This window comes from Mastomys coucha, unplaced genomic scaffold, assembly GCF_008632895.1.
Source record: "Mastomys coucha isolate ucsf_1 unplaced genomic scaffold, UCSF_Mcou_1 pScaffold23, whole genome shotgun sequence".
In the NCBI taxonomy this organism is placed as follows: Eukaryota; Metazoa; Chordata; class Mammalia; order Rodentia; family Muridae; genus Mastomys; species Mastomys coucha.
In genome coordinates, this window is record NW_022196906.1 from 61800733 (window position 1) to 61820732 (window position 20000).

At 48.0% G+C, this 20000-nt stretch overlaps 1 protein-coding gene across 4 annotated transcripts in view; it reads right to left on the reverse strand.

The window, feature by feature from the left end:
- The window catches only part of Tln2 (talin 2), a 413098-nt gene that overhangs the window by 29130 nt on the left and 363968 nt on the right, over positions 1–20000 (reverse strand). For all 4 annotated transcript variants that reach the window (XM_031343921.1, XM_031343919.1, XM_031343920.1 and 1 more), the window contains 6 exons: positions 17734–17900; positions 16799–16982; positions 13607–13732; positions 13304–13420; positions 9889–10074; positions 4368–4475 (listed from right to left, as the gene is read on the reverse strand). In XM_031343921.1, coding sequence (XP_031199781.1) covers positions 4368–4475; positions 9889–10074; positions 13304–13420; positions 13607–13732; positions 16799–16982; positions 17734–17900 — 888 coding nt within the window. The remainder of the gene's footprint in view (positions 1–4367; positions 4476–9888; positions 10075–13303; positions 13421–13606; positions 13733–16798; positions 16983–17733; positions 17901–20000) is intronic.

A 20000-nucleotide genomic window follows, 5' to 3' on the forward strand; every position in this document is an offset into this window, starting at 1 on the left:
GAGGGGAAGGGGGAGGAGTGGGGAGGAGGAGGAAGGAGAAATGAGACAAAGGATTGACTATGGCTAAAACTCATTACAAGGAATTCTCAAAGAATTATGAATTTTTATGAAGAAGATACGTAAACATGACAGGCGGTGGGCTCACAGTGGCGGTGGTGGCATGCACAGGACGTGTGAAAGATCAAACCCGCCAAACTCTAATCATGGTGGGGAGAGGGTCATACAGGATCCCAGCCCATGCTGAGGAGCTATGGTAACTGGTGGCTGCCCTAGGGAAGTCAGTTTTCAGGGATGATGCCCTTGCTCCAGGAGATGGCCCTATACCCACACACACTGGCAGTGCTTTTTCCATTAAACAAACAAACAAAAAAAGGCACATAAAATTACAGACAAGTGCTAGTAGAGGAAGTAAGGGAGGAAAGGGATGGGAGGAAAGGGGGTGAACTTGACCAAAAGACTGTATGCAGGAATGAAATTCTTAAACACTAAAAAAAGATAATGTAAATTAAAATCACAAAGAGAAGTCATGGTGACACATGCCTTTAATCCCAGCACTTGGGAGGCTGATGGAGGAGGACAGAAGTGCAAGCCTGGGCTATGTAACAAGACTTAAATAACATAAATCCATATGTCAATTTACACAGAACTGAAAACACTGCAATTTAATTTAGAAGATGTAAGTCTGCTGCTCTGTCATGTTTAAGACCTTTTTTTTTGGTTTTTTCGAGACAGGGTTTCTCTGTGTAGCTCTGGCTGTCCTGGAACTCACTCTGTAGACCAAGCTGGCCTCGAACTCAGAAATCTGCCTGCCTCTGCCTCCCAAGTGCTAGGATTAAAAGCATACGCTATCACTGCCCAGCTAAGAATCTTTTTTAAAAAAATGTATTTATTTTATGTATGTGAGTACACTGTAGCTGTCAGAAACACCAGAAGAGGGCATCGGATCTCATTACAGATGGTTGTGAGTCACCATGTGGTTGCTGGGAATTGAACTCAGGACCTCTGGAAGAGCAGTCAGTGCTCTTAACCGCTGAGCCATCTCTCCAGCCCGAGAATCTTTTTAATAAAAAAAAAAAAAGATTAGTTCTTAGAGAATTTTGTACAATGAGTTTTGGGCAAAGTGTAGAGAATTCAAACAAATCCGTAATAATGAAAAGCAGGTCATCCACTGCCTGGAAAACCTGCAGGTGAGAAGTATATTCCTTATTTCAATTACGGCAGCACTTTCACAGACCCAGAAGTGCGTGCTGCTCTTTGCTCTACCACTTGATCCTCATTAACGCTGAGGGGAGTTACAGGTGTGGGAACTTGAAGCACTCGAATCATCACACTGCAATGACTGGAGGTGTCTGCGGCTGAGAGAAGAGCCCTTGAGTAGGCACAGAGTGCCACTTCTGGGAACAGATGGCCCTTTAAGGCAGAGAGCAGCACTGAGGTAAAGTGTCTTAGCTCTAGACAGCCAGGAGGAGAGTTGTTCTATTTTTAATTCTGTGATTAAGTCAATATGCTTTCTGATATCAGGACACAGACCCAGATTAAAGTTCGGCCAGGGGTGTGGACGTTAACTCTGTCCCAGATCTCCGGCATGAGAATAACTGGGGGTTGGGGCATGAGAATAACTGCATCTGGCCTGGTAGAGCAAATCTTCTAGGATGGACACAGTAAGTGCAGGAGGCCAATGCCTTCCTCCCATGGGCACTGCGGAGCTTCCTAGGACAGCCATGGTGGCTCCTCCTAAATGAGACCCTGTGTATGTTGAAAGTTAAATAGATTCTTAGAAAAAGGCAGAAGCGGGGTTCTCTAGGCAGGTGTTCTCAATTTGGTCTCTCCTTTTGTGCAGTTTGAGAGATGTTCCAGGTGCTGTGTTTGTGTGTGTGCACATATACCTTTAAGGTACACACACAAAAAAACCTCTTACGTATTTACATGGATTTGTGTGCATGCGAGTTCCTGACAGAGGCCAAGAGAGGCCACCAGATCCCCCGAGTCATAGGCAGCTGTGGGCTCAACCACAGGTCCTGGGGAGTCAAACTCCTGTCCTCTGCAAGAGTAGCAAGTGCTTAGTCGCTGAGCTGCCTTGAGCCCTATATACAAAAATTGTTGTTGCAAAGAGGGGGTGAGTTCTGCTCAAAAATATAACACTATAGCTTTACGGCATTGAGCTGGTTCTTCTGTTAATGGTCTCACTCTGGCTCTAGCCAGTTCTCTAAAGAGTCTCAGAGAAACAGCACATTTCCTATGCCTACCGTGAGTATAGAGGGCAAAGACAACAGCTATATCGAGTAATGGGAAGGATCATGGCACATCGAGAGATTTACCAACCATCTAGGCAGGTCTGCAACATGGAAGGCTGAGTCTCAACTCTACGGGAGATTCAAGAAGAATCTTGTGTTTGAACACAGACCATGTGCCATGTGAGCAGCCATAGGCAAAGCTCACACAGCCCATTCTTTCTAGGGTCCTAGAAAGCAGACCCCCCCATCCTTGCCCACACCAGCACTTGCCTGGTGAAGCTTCCTCCTTGTCACAAGACATCATATCCTATGATGCTGACCTTCCCCCTGCTGCTGATCCTTATGGTTGGAACTGGACACAGCACCTAGGCAGCCCTTAAGTAGGGTGCCTAGATGTGTAGCCTGGGGATGCTTCCTGGGCCTTCTCTAATGTTCTCAGAGACTCTGGACCCCTTATCCCCCTCAAGCAAAGGTGTCTGTAGACCAAGCTGGCCTCAAACTCACAGAGATCCGCTTGCCTCTGCCTCCTGAGAGCTGGGACTAAAGTTATGTACCACCACCACCCGACTATTTTTTTTTCCAAACAAAACCAGTACCAACAAACAAGACTTTGGCAATGACTGCAGTTCTCTGGATGAACATGAGTCCTTAAAAACCTGAAATAGTTAACACAAGAAGATAATTTAAGAAGAATGCGGTGACCACTAGAACCAGAACAGAGCCGGGGATAACTGGAGTGAGGACCTGTTCCTGGTCTGTTGCTGAACTGTAGGATGTCCTTAACAAGGGAAAGATTTTTGTGGGTTTCTGGTCATTCATTTGGTGTGCCAGTTCATGTGGCAGTAGAAAGAAAAACAAAGAAACCCAATGCTTGGCAGTTGTCTTCTAGAGACGGCAATTGTGCACCTGAGATGGCCTGGGATTCATTTTTATTTCTAGGTTTAGGAAGGGTGGAACAGAGATGGGGGGGTGACAAGTCATATATATATGTGTATACACACACACACACACACACACACACACACACATATATACTTATGTATACACACACACACATTTTTAAAATGGTGTTTTTCCTGGCACTTGAACAAACTCTCCTGGTGGGCTCTGCTCCAGCGCATACAAGGTTCTAAAGATGGCTAGAAAGCAGGGTCTACACAAACCATAACTATGGTTTATATACCAACCATAACTATGACATCTGCTGCCCAGAATTTTCTGTCTTTGCCTTCTAACCCTAGCTCCATAGTGGGCACAGCAGGCTGGGCTCTCTTGAAGTCACCTAAGCCATTCACTCAAGGATGGTGGGAAGCCACCAGAGGCTAGCAGGCCACTAGTAATGATTCTCTTTAGGCAGTCATGGAGGCTGGTGTTCTCTATATTTTTAGACTGCACTTGGGTCTCTGTAATAAGAGCTCCCAATATGATGTGTGTGTCTGTGTGTACAACTGCACACACATACATATGTGTGTGTGTGCATGTATGAATGTATATGTGTTTGTATGTGGGTGTACACAAGGCTAGAGGTCAGCTTGAGGCATCTTCCTCAGCTGCTTCCCACCTTGTTTGTTGAGACCCTGTCTCTCACTCAACCTGGAACTTGCCGGTTTGGCTAGACTCTGGAATCCCTCTGTCTACTACATCTCTACCCTTAGTACTGAGATTACAGGCATGTGTTGTCTCACTCAGTTTTTTTTACATGGGTTCTGGAGATCAAATCCAGGTCCCTTGTGTTTGTATGGTAAGCAATTCAACTGAGCTATCTCCCCAGCTTGAGAGACCTTTCAATACCTTTTAAGGTTGGCTTTGACCTTCAACTTACCCCACCCCCTGCCACTTCCTCTTCCTTTTATTCCCTCATTCTACCCCAGGCATCTTCTTTTTTTTTTTTTTCCTTTGGTGCCAGAGTGAAATCAAATCCTTTGAACTCTCACAGAGCCTCCCTGAAGGCTTCGCTTTCTGCCCAGTGTGCTGGATCATATCTGTCTGCTCAGCATAGTCCTAGCACCATGAGAGATGCTGGCAGCATGCTCTAAAAGGGGTGTCCCTGGGAAAAGGAGGTCTTCTCCTATATCAACCAGGAAGGGACAATGATACACAGCTCCATCCCACCCTGCCCACACCTCTCCTTACCACCAAGACATGTTCTAGTAGGTCCAGGTAGCCCAAAGTGCATTCTGTGCCATACCGCAAGGCTCTGGTTCGTACCTCTTCACTGACATCAGGGTAGAAGGATGCTTGCTGGAGACAGATTGAGTGGGAAGGGAGAGGAGGAGGAGAGGAGGAGGAGAGGAGGAGGAGAAGGAAGAGGAGGAGGAGGAGGAGGAGAAGAAGAAGAAGGAGGAGGAAAAGGAGGAGAAGGAGAAGAAGAAGAAGAAGAAGAAGAAGAAGAAGAAGAAGAAGAAGAAGAAGAAGAAGAAGAAGAAGAAGAAGAAGAAGAAAGAAGAAGAAGAAGAAGGAGAAGAAGAAGAAAAGGAGGAAGAGGAGGAGGAAGAGGAAGAGGAGGAAGAGGAGGAAGAGGAAGAGGAAGAAGAAGAAGAAAAATGTTGACATATTAAATCAATAAGAGCCACTTGTAAGTTCTCAGCTTAGCAGTGCTGGGTACTCTGGTCTCTGAAGTAGAAGACTACCTCTGTGACCTCTGTGGAGGCCTTCACCTCCATTCTCTGGGTAGGAGATGAGTCCCTCCCTCCTGTCCTGACACCTCTGCAGCTGGTCCTTTGACAATCTGCAGGCTGGCACCCTGGGGACAATGACAGAAACATCTGGAATCTGGTACCTTCTGCCCTTTCTCATCTTTCTTCTCTGTGCACTCAAACATCCAGGCAGAGTCACAGTTAAGGCTTCCCACAGGAGGGTAGAGAGCAGCTCTGCCTGGCTTCCTGCCAGCAGCAGCAGCAGCTCTGTTACAGCATCTCTGTGTCCCCAGGCTAATGAAGCTCTCGTTCCCATTCAACCTCCCAAGTGGCAGTCCCAGGGCAGTCTCTGTGACCAGAGCCCTTAGGTTCCTGGGAAGCTTCAGCTAGCAGCTCTCCACTTACCCCTAGGCCCTATAATAACTCACTGCATATCATACCCATGCAGAGATAAGCAAGCCAGAGCTCTGGGTAGCAGTGTCTCAGACTTTCTCTGTACTGTGACCTGCCACCTCTAGTCCTCCATGACAAATTAAGATGGCGTTCTGGCTCTCAGGGACAATGCACACTGAGTTGATAAACAAGGAAAAGTGTAAGTGTGGGACACCATCTTTTTTTTTTTTTTGCTACAAAAGGAAACCGTATCTCTTTAGAGATTCTTCTACAGTTTTCACTCTGGAAAGAACTTGGGAAGCTTACAGGAATGCCTAACGCAACACTCCCAATAAATCATCTGTCATGGCAAAGGCAGAAAGCATGGATGGCAGAACTAGTCTCGATGTGGAAAGCCTGTAATGTCAGCCACTTGGGGAAGCTTAGTAGTCCACATTTATGGCCTTCCTGGGCAACTGAGTGAGTTTCTGTTTCAAAATATTTGCCCTGGTTCCCCATTCAGAGCCAGAAGTCATGCTCAGGTATGGCAAGTTGGTTCTTTGGTGTGACTTCAAAAGCTTTCTGCTTTAAAAAAAAAAAAAAAAAAAAAAAAAAAAAAAAAGTCCCGTGTTGGAGACAGGAGTGATGGCTCAGCAGTTGGGAACACTGGTTGCTCTTACAGAGGATGAGGGTTTAATTCCTAGTACTTACCCAGCAGCTCACAACTCTCTAAGTCCCAGGGGATTCAGCACCCTCTCCTGGCCTCAACAGGCAACAGGCATACAAAATCCCAAGCCATATAAGAGAAAATGTCAAGGGAAGCTGACCAGCCTGGTTTTACAGTCCAACCCCCTCCTAGGGATGGGCAGTGTGGGTTGCAACACCTGTGTGCCCTCCCTTGCCTTGGTGGACATGGCCAGCAGCTGTCATTGAGGAGTCAGGTTATAGACTATCCTGAGAACTAACAAACCTCAGAAGCAGAAGTTAGGGGTTGGGGGGACATCAGTGAGGGGGGCTTTCTAGAACTAGGTTCTTAAAATTCCTGTTTCCTTATCTCCACGTCTCTGAGCCTCCAAATGTGAATCACAGTCAGGCACCACGGTGGGTGAAATGGGCTAGGGTGTTATCCAGTGGCCTCGCTAGAGCAGGTTACCAAGTTAACAAGAAGGGTTGCGGGGAAGGACACTCTTGCTAACTGGGGTGGGAGGCTCTGTAACTTGGCAGAACCCTGGGGAGGACAATCTGGCAATAATGAAAGGCTATACAGTTTGACGCCCTGATTCCACTTCTGGAATTTTTCCCAAGCAAACAATCCAAAGCACAGATAAATCCAACAAGCCTGAGGATAGTTCTTACAGTAAAGCTGTAGGGGAGTCGGCAGAATGCCGGCCAAGCATGCATGAGGCCCAGGGGGTTGATAGCTAGCACCCTATAAACTAGGCATGGTGGTATTTCCCTGTAAGCCGAGAGCTCAGTCAGGGTGTAGAGGCAGGAAGATCATAAGTTCAAGGTCATCTTTATCTGCATAGTGACCAGGCTGGGATACAGGGGACCCTATCTCAAAAACAAAGCAAAACAGCAAAGCTTACTGCAATAAACACTGCAGACAACCTACCTATCAGATAACAGAGGAAGGGGAGTACTGGCTAGCAGAATACCTGTGGTCATGAACAATTAGTCGGAATGACCAGAGCAACACAGGAACTATAACAAGAAGTACAGAATTAAATCTAAGAAAAATGCAGGCACACGAAAGCAGAACACACAGCAACACACACATAGGTGGAGTCACCTGGGGACTGGGGAATCCTGCCATTCTCTTAAGACTAGGCAATAAGGGATATGCTTCACCTCTATGTTTGTCCTGGCTCCCCACTCAGCCCCAGAAGTCATGCTCTAAGAGGGCAGCTAGGATCTTTGTTTATGACTTCAAAAATCCTTTGTGTTGGGGCTGGAGAGATGGCTCAGCTGTTAAGCACACTGGCTGCTCTTCCAGAGGACTGGGGTTCAATTCCCAGTACTTACACGGCAACTCATAATTGTGTGACACCCAGGAGATTCAACATCCTTGTGCTGGCCTCAGTGGGTACCAGGCACAATGTGGTGCACAGACATATATTCAAGCAGGCACATTCATATATATAAAAAAAATAATTAATAAAAAAATTGTGTGTGCATGAAGGTCAAAAGACAACCTTGGGTATCATTCTTCAAATGCTATCCACTATCTACCTGCCTCTGTCTCCTGAGTGGTGGGATTAAAAACATGAGCCACCATGCCTAGGCCCACTTTAGCCAAGGAGCCCCAAAGATTCACCTGTCTCTGCCTTCTCAGCGCTGGGAATACAAGCAGCTGCCTGGCTTTAAAAACTTAAGTTACTTTAATGCTCTAGGTATTTTAAACATTCATAAAACCACCTTAACTCAGGAATCACTTCCTCTTCCAGTCCAGAGCCACCCCTACATCACTGTATCATGCTACTTAACTGCTCACTTTGACTATCTCCGTTATTGGAGGTCCTTTCCTTATCTTCCGTGATGGGGTTGAATATCCACTGAAACACCTCAACTGTTTAAGAAAACCTTGTAACCTCACTGACAGTTGCTGGCTTTGTGATTCCTGCCATTTCCAGTGCGCTCTGATATTCTGTGCATGCGCACGTGGGCAGCCTCCAGAGGCACTAAGGCAATTAAGTCACCATTGGTTGGCCCCAGGGCTCCCTCTACCTCAACCTCACAAACACTGAAGCATTTCTATGTCCTTAGCAAAACAGACTTTATAATCAGCACAGGAATCAAGAGTGAGGGCTTCTCTTTAACAATTGATAACTCTAATATGATTAGATTTATAAAATCCCATCAGTTTACACTTGCTACCAAGGCTGTAGAAAATGCTTATGTGGGTTCTGGGGATGAAACTCGGGCTTTTATGCTTACAAGGTAAGTACTCTATCTTATCTTTATCAAGGTAAGTTGCTCCCTAGCCGAGAGACATTTTTCTTGACTCATTCTGAATGAGCTTGGTTTTCTATATTCGCTTTATTGCATGAAGCCCCATTTCCGGAAAGGGGTGAGCTGCCTCCAAAGGAACTATCAAGTACCACCATTATCTATTGTTACCATTTTAAAATGGGTATGGGTGTTTTGTTTTATTTTTAGGTTTTTCGAGACAGGGCTTCTCTGTATAGCCTTGGCTGACCTGGAACTCACTCTGTAGACCAGGCTGGCCTCAAACTCAGAAATCCTCCTGCCTCTGCCTCCCAAGTGCTGGGCTTAAAGGCGTGCGCCTTCACCGCCAGGCAGTATGGGTGTTTTGTATGCCTATATGTCTGTGCACCACATATAAATACCATTCTTGTAAGGGTCTCAGGCATCGGCAATGACACTTGCTGTCAAGTAGGGCTCAATGCATGAAACAAGTGTGTCAGAACTCTATTATAACTCTGCAATGCCAAGGTCCAGGATGAGCCAAGGCACACAGCAGCCTCACTTTTCTACCCGACCTCCTGCCTGTAAACAGAGGAACCCCTCTATGACTACGGAACCTGAGCTACGCTCCATTTCTGCCTTACCCATATTTCTGATGCTAGGAGGACTGTTACAGTTTGAATAGGCAGTACCACCAACAGGCTTCAACACTTGTTCCCCAACTGCTGGTGTGCTGTTTGGATCCCCCGGGGCACAGGGCTAGGTGGTAGATTTATGTCACTAGGGTATGGCCCTTGAATCTACTTCCCATCTGCTCCTTCAAGATTTAACAAGTCGTGTCACGGCTCCCTTTGTCATGGGCAGCGGCCCAGCCAGGGTCAGCTGCTACCCCTAAAACTGGGAACCAAACAAGCATCTCTTCTCTCTAGTTGCTTGGGTGTGAGGGAGGAAGGGGTATTACAGCAATGAGAAAAAGTAATTAATGCTTGGACACAAGTGTCTATCAAATCTGTCACCCACCACAGTAACCTGGACCACCAGGCCTGGGAGGTCAATGGGCAAGCGGGCCACAGAGTCGGGTTCTGGTTTTAGCTCTGACCTTGGCCCTGAGTCTGCCTGGGCCCCCTTTTGATCACCTGACACACTGGAGTCACCACTCTCGACCTTCTCATTTAGAACCAAACTAGAGAACCCACATCACAGCCCTTTCAAACCTTAGAGGTGCCCTGTGCAGGCACCGAAACACCTGTGATGGGTAATCTTGACTGCCAAGATTTCGAATCACCTAGGAGACTCTCTGAGCACAGCTGGGAGGGAGATTCTAGAGGCTTTTCTGAGGTGGGAAGACTCACTCTAAATGAGTGTGGCATCATTCGGTGGGCTAGGGTGTTGGACTGAGTAAAAGAGAACATGAGCCAAGCACCAGAATTCACCTGTCTCCTCCTGACCAGCTGCCGCATGTTCCTGCTACCACAACTGTACCTTTGACCCGAGAGTCAAAGCAACCCTCCCTTTTCCTTGTTTTGAGGGAGACTTGTCCCCAGGCTGCTGTAAACTGTGCTTTCTGCATGTCTGTCTACAGTAAAGTTTAAGGTGTGAGGCTGCTCCCTGCTTATATTCTGGTGTACCTCCTTCTCCAGGACACCGAACGAGTCGTCTTCAACAGAGCGCTATCTATCCATCTATCCATCTATCCACCACAATGCCTGGGTCTTTACCTTGCAAGCTATCAACATATCTGAGACAGCCTTCCTGCTCAGATTGGCGGTTGCAATCACATCTTCCTGTCTACATGAGTTCCCAGCTGCCACGGCTTTGGCTGTTGCCATGGTGATGCCTTTCGTCATTCTTATTGATTCCTCGGGTGATGATGTCTTCTCAGGTATGTCTTTTGACTGGAACACCTTGATGTCAGAGGCAGAGAAGGCAAAAGTCAAAAAGGAAAGGAAAAAAATAACTTCCTCTTTTCCAACCGGGCTGCCATTAGTGTCTGGGAACCATGCTAGCAAGCTGGAGACTGTCACATGGCAGGAAATTAGCCATCTAATTTGAGGGCAGTAAAGTGGGTCCTGTATTCAAGATGATAATGTGGATAAGCCTCTTATACTAACATTTGACTTACATGGAAACAATATGGCGAGGAGGAGGTTGTTTTGTTTTGTTAATACAAGGTTTCTCTGTGTAGCCCTGCCCGTCCTAGAACTCTGTAGACCAGGCTGTCCTTGAACTCAGAGATCTGCCTACCTCTGCCTCCCAAGTGCTGGGATTAATGGTGTGCACTGACATTGCCTGGCTAGGAAGAGGTTTCTAAAGTGCTAGCTTATGTATGTGCAAATACCACCACCCAGTATTTATATGCTGTCTTCTTCAGTCCTGATGTGGGCTCACAGCCACAGGGCTGGCTGCCTCTCTCTCTCTCTCTCTCTCTCTCTCTCTCTCTCTCTCTCTGTCTCTCTCTCTCTCTGTCTCTCTCTCTGTCTCTCTCTCTCTCTCTCTCTCTCACACACACACACACACACAGAGAAGCTTCGATGACTTCATGTTAGTTAAGGCAAGCTGCTCTGCTTCACCCCTACCTGGTCTTTTCTCTTTCATGTGGAGGTCTAGCCCTGTGACTATATGCTGCATGTGTATTTATCCCTACACGGGAGGGGCTGGCCTGTTTTCAGACCTAAATAATCACTTACTGGCATGGGAGACTCCCCTGAGTAAGGAGGGAAACCCATGCAGCATTCTTGCCATGTGACAACCAGTCAAACATCACTGCTCCTTAAGGATGGCAGTGACAACAAAGCACCTCAGGACTGTAAGTCCCTTGGGCAGACCCGAGGACACAGTGGGATGATGTGATGCAGAGTCCTCCAAGCTACTGTGCTCTCCATGCATAGGTTCTGTGGAAACAGGGTGAATTCACTAACTTTTATTTACTTATTTTATTTTCCATCTTTCACTTGTGTATGTGGGCAGTATGCATGTTTGTGTGTAGCGTGTTTTTTTGCCTGTGTGTGCGTGCACATGTGCATGTGTATGCCTGAGACTGGTGTCAGGAATTATCCACTCTTCCACTTTATTCACTGAGGCAGGTCTCTCAATCAAGCCCAGAGCTCACTGATATGGCTAGTTTTGCTCCTTTGCTCTGAGGATGCCCTGTATCTACCTTTCAAGGCTAGAATTGCAGGTGAGCTGCTATGCTGGTATTTATGTGGGTTTCTGGGATCTGAACTCCTGTCCTCATGCTTGTATTCAAGTGTTTTAACTGCTGAGCTATCTATCTCCCCATCCTTCCAATTTCACAATGTGGATGATTTCTAAGCCACTGTGATAAATTCACAATCACCAAGAATCTATAATTTGCCAGGATAGTCTAAATTCCAGACCTTCCCTTCCATTGCCACCATGGTGGATCTCCAGCTGTCTGAACCTGTACCTGGACCCCAGATAGGTCATATTCATCCCATGGCATACATATAAGTATGCCTTAAGGCATGCCACCATGGTGGATCTCCAGCTGTCTGAACCTGTACCTGGACCCCAGATAGGTCATATTCATCCCATGGCATACATATAAGTATGCCTTAAGGCATATGTGTTCTTTAGTTTCTTCTTTAAAACTGTGAATTAACTGTATCCCCTAAGCTGGCAGGGTGAAAGAAGCCAAGACTCTCCCTAGGAGCAGTGGAGTTATTCATTTCTAGTGCTGCCCCTCATGTCACCTTCACAGATGACCCTGCAGAGGCAGATTCCACAAGTGTGTGCATATCCCTTAAGTAGTATACCTATGGCCACACCTACTACAAAGAAATGCTGGGGCAAATCCACTTGTGAGGATTAGGAGGAGTTGACGCACAATGCACAGAGGACACAGAGAACATCTCTACTATAGCAGTTCCAGACGCCTGTAACTCTACAGGGCTGGAACGAGACAAGAGTGAACAGAGTTAGTATCTCTAGGAGAGACGCTTATCTCTAGGATAAGAAGCCAGATGCTGAAGAGTGTCTCACTTAACGGCAGCCAGGCCTTTCCCCAACAGTGAGCCTCAAGCTGCCACTCCACATGAGGGCAAGAGCAACATGACAAGAAGGAACGCATATGGTTTCCGAAACCCAAACACAAGGCTTGTGCAAACTGACTTTCCTCTCGGCCAAAAATCTGTAATACTTCAGTGCCATGCTGTCATTTTGATGAAATGATGCTTGGACTGTCCTAAGTGGTACATATCAATACTAGGGATGTAGGGCTCATTATGGCTGGGGATACAGATCAATATAGAGTGTTTGCCTCGTACACATGGAGCCCTAGATTCGGTCCTCGGCACCTTCATAAAACCAGGCATGGTGGTGTATACCTGTTATCTCAGAGTGTAAGAGATAAAAGGCAGGAGGGTCAGAAGGTCAAGGGTATCCTCAGCTACATAAAAGTTTGAGGCCATCCTAGACTACATGAAACCTTGACTCACAAATGTAGTTGCTATTCCTGGTTGTCAACTTGACTATATCTGAAATGAACTACAATCCAGAATTAGAAGGCTCACCTGTGGCCCTAATCTGGAGGCTGGGAGATACAAGTTTCTGACCTGAATCTTGGCATGGAGATCTTGAGGTATAGTGGCTATAAATCCCAGAGGATTAAGATAGGAAGATCTACCGAGTTCAAGATCATCTGGGATTAAAGGTGTGGTGGCACACACCTTTAATCTGAGCCACACCTTTTGCTGGAGACCTATATAAGGATATTGAAAGAAGGAAGGCTGGCTCTGCTTCACCTGCTTGCCTTGTGGGACTGAGCAACTGCTAGATCCTTGGACTTCCACTCACAGCTGCTGCTGACCATTGTTGGGAGTTGGACTACAGACTGTAAGTCATCAATAAATTCCTTTACTACAGAGACTACCATAAGTTCTGTGACTCTAGAGAACCCTGACTAATACAACAAACAAACAATCCCAATAGATCCTAGCCACACTTAGTGACAACAGGTAACCAACTACAGATGCCACCATAGGGTAGATGAGGAAGCCTTCCCAGTCCAGGAGTTTTAGGTAAAAGCTCTTTAAATTACAGAGAGAAGCCTGTGTGACAGTCATATGCTGGGCAGTGTTGGATAGCTAAGAGTGGCAGCTGCTGGGTACTCACTGTGAGCTCCTGTTTTATGTACTCGATGGTGGCCTCAAGTGCCCTTGTGCCCCGGGTGGCCTCATCTTCCACTGCCTTCACAGTCTTAAGAAGGGAGGTGACATTGGTCACCATCACCTGCAATGGAGAGATAAGCAGAGAGTACGCTGTCTGAGGTGTAGTTTCTGACCCTTCCATTTCCAGACCAAATGGCATGAAAGCCATCTCCTTCCTTCACACAGGGAGGAAGCTCAGACACTCATCTTCCCAACAGCCTGGTTTACGAGTCCCTCATCCTCAGCCCCAGCTGGAGACCCACTCTACCTTGGCGGCTCCTTTGAGCTGGTACATGGAGGGGTCATCAGCCGGCTTGCTGGCAGCTCCCTTGGTAGCACCAATGAGATCGGAAAGGGCCTTGGCCACATCTTTGATGGCATTTATCAGTACCACCTGAAAGAGCACGAGTCTGGTGAGTATGGGATGACCTTCATTGCTGCCTGCTGTCAGGATGCAAGGCTGCGGGAAGGAGGAGTCTCTGTATCAGCAGCTTCATATCCCTTCACCATGACAACACCACCCAGGAAGCCACCCTTTTGAGATTGGGCGGCTCAGGGAGGCTGATCTTGCTGCTGTTGCTGCTGCTGCTAATGATGATGATAAATCTAATAGAGAGGCTGGCTCTCCCCCTTCTGCTGCTGAGACTCATGCTAAGGCTGAGGCTGAAAACTAAATGTATACCCTGACACCAAAGTGGAGACTGATGCTGATGCTGAGCCTGGGATGCACAGCCTCCTCGAGGCCCATTCTGCCAACAAGCTGCTGCTGTGTGGATGAAGGATGCTAGAGCAGATACGATACGCACCATCACTCACCCCAAAGCACAGAATGTCAGCTTCCTGCTGGGCAGTAAGGCCTCCCTGCCTGCCTCTCTGGCTTTGGTTTCTGTGATTGTCTGACCCACCACGCGTTCAGACACATGGGTCTTTCTTCGTACTAGGAATCCTTACCTCATCTCTGCTTAGGGTCTTCACTTCTGCTCTTTCTTCTCTACCTGGAGCCTGGCTTGTTCCATTCTCTGGGTTCAGCTTGAATGTATGTCCCCAATGATCTAGCCTGACTACTCTAGCAAAGGGTCTAACTCCTGAACACCAAACCACTGTCTGATGGCCCTGTTTTATCCTACAGCAGTATTAGTTCATGGCGCCATTTAATTTATTCACTTATCCACGATCTATGTCCTCCCGTGATCTGCTGAGGCTAGGATGGGGCCTATTTCGTTTCATCCTCAGAGCATTGTCTGGCACATGACTCGGTGAAAATTGAGGAGCAGATGAAGACACAGGTGGCTGTTGCATCCTGGATAGGACACTATCTCTATCGCTGGAATTGGAATCTGAAGGGCCAGTCAAAGGGTGCACTGATATGAACCAGGTCACTGCACTAGAGCCAGGAGTGGTGGGTTTGGAATGGACTCTGGTCAGTGGAATGCTAAGTACCTAGTCTTCACCTCCACTCTTGGGCTGGCTCATCTACAAGCAGAATTAGCAGTGTCAGCCTCTCCCAGCTCATCCCATTGCTGCGAGGACCAACCAGGATAACAAACATAAAGTCTTTCGGAGACTCCAGAACTCTAGACAGCAGCAACAGAGAAAAATTGTGGCTTTGCAGCCCTCTGCCATCTTCCACACCCTCTGCCGTGTCACCTCACACACAGGGCAGAGGGACCCCAGACAACCTCCTGTACTCACAGGCTGGGCCTTGTGAAGGTCTGCCTCTCTCCTGAGCCTGCAGCAGTGAAGAGGTGCAGCAGGAGAGAGAGGCATTGAAGGCCAGGACTGCTGTTCACATCAGCATCCGGGAAGTCCTGGTTACTTAACAGGTGACTGACATGCAGAGGGGACATTGTTTTCTGGGCAGATTTTAAAAAACTACTTCTTTATTATACGTATTAATTTATTATTCTTAGTGTGTGTGTGTTACCACGCAGGTGTGACATCCTAACCCTAACAGCCCTGTGGGTGATTTCTTCTCTCACATCTCTGTGGGTTCTGGGAGTGGAACTCAGGTTGTCAGGCATATAAAGCGGGACATTTTATCAGCTGTGTTATCTCACTGGCTCCAATTTTTTTTGGAAGTGCGTTCTCATTGTAAGTCACAGTTACAGGTATGTGGAGGCAAAGTGCACGATAAGTGTTTTCACCCCAACAAATACAAGGAAGAGTCGTGGGGCATGGTTGCACAGAAGGGGAAGGCAGAAGGAAACGCCAGGAGTCACTGAAGATTGGAGATGGTTCTCAGAACTCACTTTGGAAGTCTCTACTTTTTGTGCCTAATACAACTTTTAAAATAAAATGTTCTCAAAAGGAAAAAACAGAAAATCCCACAGCAATTCAACACATTTCTCTGTGTGGAAAGATCCACACTCTTTCTCCTCACAATCAGCTGAGTGAGAAGAGCCTGGAGTGTGCCTTCCAACTTCAGCAACAGGGATTCCAGCCTTTCCTTCCTTCCTTCCCAGCAGGGTGGGGTAGCCCACCCCAGGTTCCTGCAGAAGCGCTGTGCAAACAGGCCTCTGAACAGCGCCTCTGAATTCCAGTGCTGCCAGAGGAAACTAAGCAGGGAGAAAAAACCAAGGAAAGGTTTCTCATGGGGCTCCATTGTCTCTGAGGACAGTGGTAAGGGAAGTGGGAGGGTAGGTGGGAACAAGGCCGGTAGCCCGAGTTAATTAGTACAGCCATTGTGTCCTCCTGGCCCTGAAGGGCAAATGCTATCTAGATTGGTCAAGCCCAGTAGACTAGATTGCAGACCAGTGCAGTGTTGGCAATGAGAGCGTTTACTGTTTTACTGAGAATACAAGCACAGGGGAGTGTACGATGTTCTGCTGTGGGCTCCAGGAGACTGAGCTCAAGACCACCGGAGCATCAACTTGCTGCACATCTGGCGTGTGCCAGGTGCTACTATATACGGTATGCTGCTTTCAGACACGGAAAACTGCAATGACTGTCACCTGGAGGGTACTAAGGCTCAGGTGGGTCATTTCAGCAAAACTGCCACCTCCTAAACAGAAGTCACAGAGCAGAGTCTGCCCACCCTTCCAGTTCCTCTCTCCTTAAGAGCCTTCCCCCTCTTCCTCTATCCCCCTAACATTTTACTCTCTTGCTTCATGAAACTGCACATTGTTCCTGCCTTGACATGGGACACTTGTCACCCCTCCCTCTCCTTTATCCCACCAACATCTTCTGTTCACCAGGCCTGGCTGACTAGGTTCTTTGCAAATCCATGGGCTTGTCCCCTGAACTGTCACCAGAGGTCATGTCAATTTCAACTGCTTCCTATCAGTTTCCTCAACCACCACCACCACCACACAAACACACACACACACACACACACACACACACACACACACACACACACACACAGTTTACTTCCAAGGATATTTGCTTTTACCCCGTTCTGAAGCATGAAGCAGTATCTTATGGGAAAAGGAGAAAGGCAGTCCCCAGGCCCCATTCATACCTGGGTCTCGGGGTCATTGGAGCCCAGGCTGGCGGCCCCCAGCTTGACCACCTCGGCAAGCTGGGTGATGGTGGCTGCTGAGGACTGAGCTGCCTGGGCCAGCTTGTCTGGAGTGGATGCAGCCCCTGACACGAGCAGCTTTGTGTCTTCCACCAAGGCCTTGGCTGTCTTCAGAATGTTCTCCCTTAGAGAGCAGGGAGGCCAGAGAGATAGGAGAAACAGAACAAAACTTAATTCACTTGCAGAGGGGAAGGAAGGAAATTCCTTCAAGGGGGCTTTGGGAAGAGAGGCCTGAGTGATCCACCCTCCTCTCGAGGGGAGGGAGTGTTCCATGCAACGTGAGGCTGGAAGCTCAAACAGTAGAGCCAGGGGATTGGGAACAGAGCTCCAGGGGAGAGCTCAACCTAGAAGGTAGGTTCCTCCTAGGGCTGGCAATCTCTTCAGATATTTCCCAGCCAAAGTGGGTTGCAAGGATGCATGGCTTGTACATCTGTCTGGGAGTCAGAGCTTGTGGGGACAGGCTCCAGAACAGACAGCAGAGCACAGAGAATCTTCACGCCATCACAGCCCTTGGGTTGGAGAGACACGAAAGGGCCTGGAGGTTTAGAGGTCATCGTGAGTAAATATACAGAGCTGCCAGCACCAGTGTGTTTAATGAAGGCTCCAGGGAGGTACCAGGCTTTGGAAAGTGACTACTAAATATGGCTGCCCCTACCTCTCCTGGTCCTGCTGGGTCTGTGGGCAGTCAGAGCAGCAACTCCCTGGTGCAAAGCTAGCCTGTGTTGGAGAAGCAGCTTATTCTGATTCTGTGGTTCACATTCCCCGCAGAGAATCTTGTTGGTATCAACGTGGATACCCACATTTCTGAGTCCTGGGCAGGGTGACTAAATGTGATCACCCGCTTTAGATATGCAGGGCAGAGTCTCCCCTAGTACCTGTGATCGGCAAAGGTCTCGCCGTTTTCTGCATTCAGTGTCCCAGCTGTTGCAAACATAATGGTGGTATCCAGATCGGCGATGATTCCAGAAACTGCAGTAGCAGCCGTGATGCATGCCTGGGTCCCCTTGTTCCCAGCCTGGAGAGCGGACAGCACCAAGGACACCTGTAAGGTAGAAAAGGTGACATAAGGGGGAGCCAGGGAATGGACAAAATAAGACAGAGAAGTGTACCACCACTGAAAAGACGGATTTCTCTCTCTTAGGAGCTGATACAGCTCAGAGGTTAACCGCATAATGTTAGAGAAAGAACCTGGGTCTCAGTCCCTTTGGTATTCACAGGCCACCCGACTGTAGGGAGCCCACTTCACTGCACCGAGCCTTGGTTTCCATGAGTGTGAATCCGTTAATTAAAACTTAATGGTGTTTGAAGGTTATGACTAGTCCCTGGACGGCAGTGATCACCAAGTCACAGTGATGTTTCTGACACTGTGCTGAGGGACCAACTTTAGGTTCCTGAGATGTGGGTGGCAGTTCCCACCCTTTTAGTTAAGTCTGGAAGGAACAGCTGCTAAGACTCATCACTCACCTGGCCATGCAGGACAGGTCACTCTCCAGAGTGGATCCCCCTGGGGCCTCTGCACGTCATCACCCACCTCTAGGTAGCAATGCAGTCCTGAGGGTCCAGCGGTTAGCTAAGGGCTTCACTCCAGCACATTTTATATCAGAAGCCCTGGATGCCATCTTTCTACCGTCATCCCTTCCTGTTCCCAGAGACGATGTCTAAAGCCAGAGCCCCACACTCTCTTCACAACCAAACCACGTGTCCATCAGTCCACCATTCGCCATGTCTGCCAGCTACTTAGGTCCCCACACATCTATCTACCTTCCTACCCCAGCTCAGTGCTTGGCTCTGCTCTCTTCCTCCAGCACTGATGTACTCATCCTGTGAGATACAGCTCCAGGGCCCCTCTAGGATGGCTCTCTACTCTCTTTGCAGACAGGCATCTCTGTCCAAGGATTCTAGCACACTATTCCTGTCCTCAAGACAGCCCACTGTCCTATAGATTAAAAACAGTGAGTCACATAGCAGCTGAAGGCTCTTTAATCTCTGTCTGTATACTACTACTATTCTTGATCACGGCTGACCCATGTAATTGCTTTGTAAACACGCGTGTCCCCCCCCCTTCTCTTCTCTCTCTCTCTCTCTTTCTCTCTCTCTCTCTCTCTCTCTCCCCCCCCCCCCCCAATGTGTGTGTGTGTGTGTAGCAAGGGGCAGAGATCAACTCCTGGGGTTTATTCTTCAGTTGCTCTGAAACTGCTCTCCCATCCACACACACAGGCAGTGGTAGGGTAGGATGCACAGGATGGGATAGGATCTCTCACTGAAAGCTCACAGATTCTTCTAGGCCACATGGATCTACTTGTCCCTGCCTTCCTCAGTGCTGGGATTTTAAGGTAAGTGCACTTTTGGAAGCATGATGAGCAGGCAGAGGAGCCATGGCATGAATAAGAGGCACACTTTGGGATGCTCTTTCTGTGCCCTACAGGTCTCAGGAGACTGTGGCTGTAGTTTGGCAGGATGGACACAGGGACCATTTTCTCTGAGGGAAGCCCACAAAGGACTGTGTCTTCCCCTGTAATGGTTGATTTTAACCGCCAACTCGCCATGACCTAGAGTCACCTGGGATGAGAGTCTCAGCGTGGGGATGTCTGTATCAGGTTGTCTTGAGGACCTACTGAGAGGGATTTCTTCCTTTTTAATTGTATTTGTATACAAAGGGGCCAGATGTACCCGCCCAGGACTAGAGTTACAGATACTTATGAGCCATCATGCGAGAGCTGGGACTCAAACCCAGGTCCTCTGCAAGAGTAACTGATGTCTTCGCCACGGAGCCAACTCTCCAGCTCTGGATTTTTCCTTAACTGGGTTAACTGAGGTGAGCCCATGGTGGGTGGTACTGGTCCCTGGTATTGGGCCCCTGGATTATGTAAGGCATTCGTTCCTCATCTTCACTCTGGATGTGATGCGACCAGTTGTTCTAAGTTCCCATGGCTGTGATCTCCCCACACATGGACAATAACCTGAATTCTGAGTCTCCTCTCCCCTAAGTTGTTTTTTGTCAGGGTATTTTATCACAGAAAGAAATTAAACTAGGATAGTCCCTCATCTGTCTGACCCTTCCTTAAATGCCACTAGGTCTCGCCAGGAAAAGAAGAGTTAAGACTGGCACAGAGCTGGTCTGGGAATGGAGCCAACAGCTTCA